The 2,308-nt window shown below is 41.6% G+C and overlaps 1 protein-coding gene across 1 annotated transcript; it reads left to right on the forward strand.

Annotated features, from left to right (window-relative positions):
* The first annotated feature begins 393 nt into the window (after positions 1-393).
* LOC138663955 (uncharacterized) lies at positions 394-1,777 on the forward strand. The gene is made up of 2 exons (XM_069750342.1): positions 394-588; positions 741-1,777. The coding sequence occupies exons 1-2, from the start codon at positions 473-475 to the stop codon at positions 1,624-1,626; spliced, it is 1,002 nt and encodes a 333-aa protein (XP_069606443.1). The 5' UTR covers positions 394-472; the 3' UTR covers positions 1,627-1,777.
* The last annotated feature ends 531 nt before the right edge of the window (positions 1,778-2,308 follow it).

Below are 2,308 nucleotides of genomic sequence, written 5' to 3' on the forward strand. Positions count from 1 at the left end.
TTTTTGTTGCGTTTTTACAAAAAACGCAGCATTTTACGACGCATGCGTTGTCAAACACTGATTAGATCTTTACACACAATTTAGTGTCTAGACACTAGATAACACCACCAATGAATAAAAGAGGGTGGGTCTAGTGTCTAGACAATCGATAATGCCACCAATGGGTAGATGGGGGTGGGTATTAATGTAATAGTGGTATATATACCCTGGCATAGATTATTTCCAACCATAGAGCATCAAGATGGATCGTCGCATGGAGAGTATCTACCTAAATTTTCAGCTGGAATTAGCCCTTGCTATTGCTTATGCTATTGCCTGTCATGAACAGAGGAAAAGAGACAAACTACGGAGAAGGAGTTGTCGGCGCTTTTGGCTACACCCTATAGTGGAAGTCCGAGAGAGTCGTGGAGCCTACCATTGTCTGTTTGGCGAATTAAATGAGAACCAGGACAAATACTTTGAATACACCAGGATGTCAAAAGACAGCTTCCGATATCTGCTGCGTCTGGTGGAAGGAACCATTTCCAGGCAGGACACGCAGCTCCGTAAATCGATTTCCCCTGAGGAACGTCTGCTGGTGACTCTACGGTACGTAATGGAATGTGAAGGATTTATATGTTTTTGCCATTTTTTAAAGTAACGTGTTTTTGTTTTGTGGGGTGGGGGGATTGTTATTAAAAATGAAAAATTCTTTCATAACAATTTTATTAATTATATTTATTTATTTTTCTTCTTGTCAGTTTCCTGGCTACCGGAGAGACATTGAGATCACTGCATTTCCAGTTTCGGATTGGAGTCTCAACACTGTCGGGTATTATTGCCGACACATGCCGCGCATTGTGGGACAACCTCCGGGAGGAATTTTTACCCATCCCTACAAGAGAAATATGGCTTGCCAACGCCCAAAAATTTGAACAAGTGTGTTCTTTCCCTAACTGTATTGGAGCCGTGGATGGGAAGCACATTAGGATTACCAAGCCTTCAAGAAGTGGATCTCTTTTTTTTAATTATAAAAAATACTTTTCCACCGTGCTGATGGCAATTGCAGGTGCGGACTGCAGGTTTCTCGCTGTGGACATTGGAGCGTTTGGTCGTGCTAATGATTCACGGACATTTAAGGAGTCTGATATGGGCCGAAGATTGTACAATAACAATTTTAATTTCCCCCATCCACGACCTCTTCCCAACACCGACGGCCCGGCCCTGCCATTTGTTGTGGTTGGGGATGAGGCTTTTCAAATGAGTGGCAACCTACTTAAACCGTACTCAAGTCGTGGGTTGGACCGCACCAAAACTATATTTAATTATAGACTGTCCAGGGCCAGAAGAACTGTGGAGTGCGCCTTTGGCATCCTGGTCTCCAAATGGCGTATCTTAGGATCCGCCATAAATTTGAAAATTGAGACAGTGGATGAGGTGGTGAAGGCGTGTGTGGTTCTCCACAATTTTGTTATTGATAAAGAGAGAGTCAACGTGGAACTCGATGAACCCATACCAAATCCATTGCCTGATTATCAAGCTCATCCTCTGCGGACAACTTTGGAGATTGCTCATATGAGGGACCAATTTGCTGCATACTTTGTTTCTGATGTTGGCCGTGTTTCATGGCAAGATCAAATGGTTTAATTCTTCGTGTTATTATGATGTCATGTAAACACTGTGGAGTCCATGTCATTTAACCATACTATGTATGGTTATTGTTAAAATGTCCCCTGATTGTATAATACGTTGTGTTTTGAAATAAAGTTCTTGTGCCTTTCTGTTTTCACCAAACAAATCTCCCATACGTTTTTCCATAGTAATAGAATTGTAAAATCCAATTTTATTGAAAGTAATGTGTGTCACACAAAATTTGTGTGTTCCATAGTTTTTGACGTATAACATAATCGGCTCCCACCTTGTCAACCATTTTTAATCCTGCAGACTATTTGCATATGGAACCAGGCTTGACAAGGAGGGAGACGATCATGTTTGCAAAACTCTACAGAGTTAACACTATTGTACTCAGGATGCTAGAATTCGTCCAGAGTCAAATAGTGGCGACACTGTGAACATTGCTTCCACCTCACCTGACCAATAATCTTAAGGTACATTAATAAAACTATTATCCAACGATACCGACCAGTGATACGACTGGACCGAGATCGTTGTTTTGTTGTCGCGTGGTTGCTGGAGAGCTGTCACACAGACAGCTCTCCAGCGACCAAAAAATAGCAAGTCCCGTGTAATCTGGGTAATGTTATGAAGCGCTTTGCCACACTCACGATGTTTACCATTGTAAATTTAATTTTAAAAAATACAAAAAACC

This window comes from Ranitomeya imitator, chromosome 2 (assembly GCF_032444005.1).
Source record: "Ranitomeya imitator isolate aRanImi1 chromosome 2, aRanImi1.pri, whole genome shotgun sequence".
In the NCBI taxonomy this organism is placed as follows: Eukaryota; Metazoa; Chordata; class Amphibia; order Anura; family Dendrobatidae; genus Ranitomeya; species Ranitomeya imitator.

Coding starts and splice junctions, on each gene's coding strand:
- LOC138663955 (XM_069750342.1), top strand. CDS start 473: ATGTCAAAAGACAGCTTCCGATATCTGCTGCGTCTGGTGGAAGGAACC. Junction 589..740: donor CGTCTGCTGGTGACTCTACG/GTACGTAATGGA, acceptor TCTTCTTGTCAG/TTTCCTGGCTACCGGAGAGA.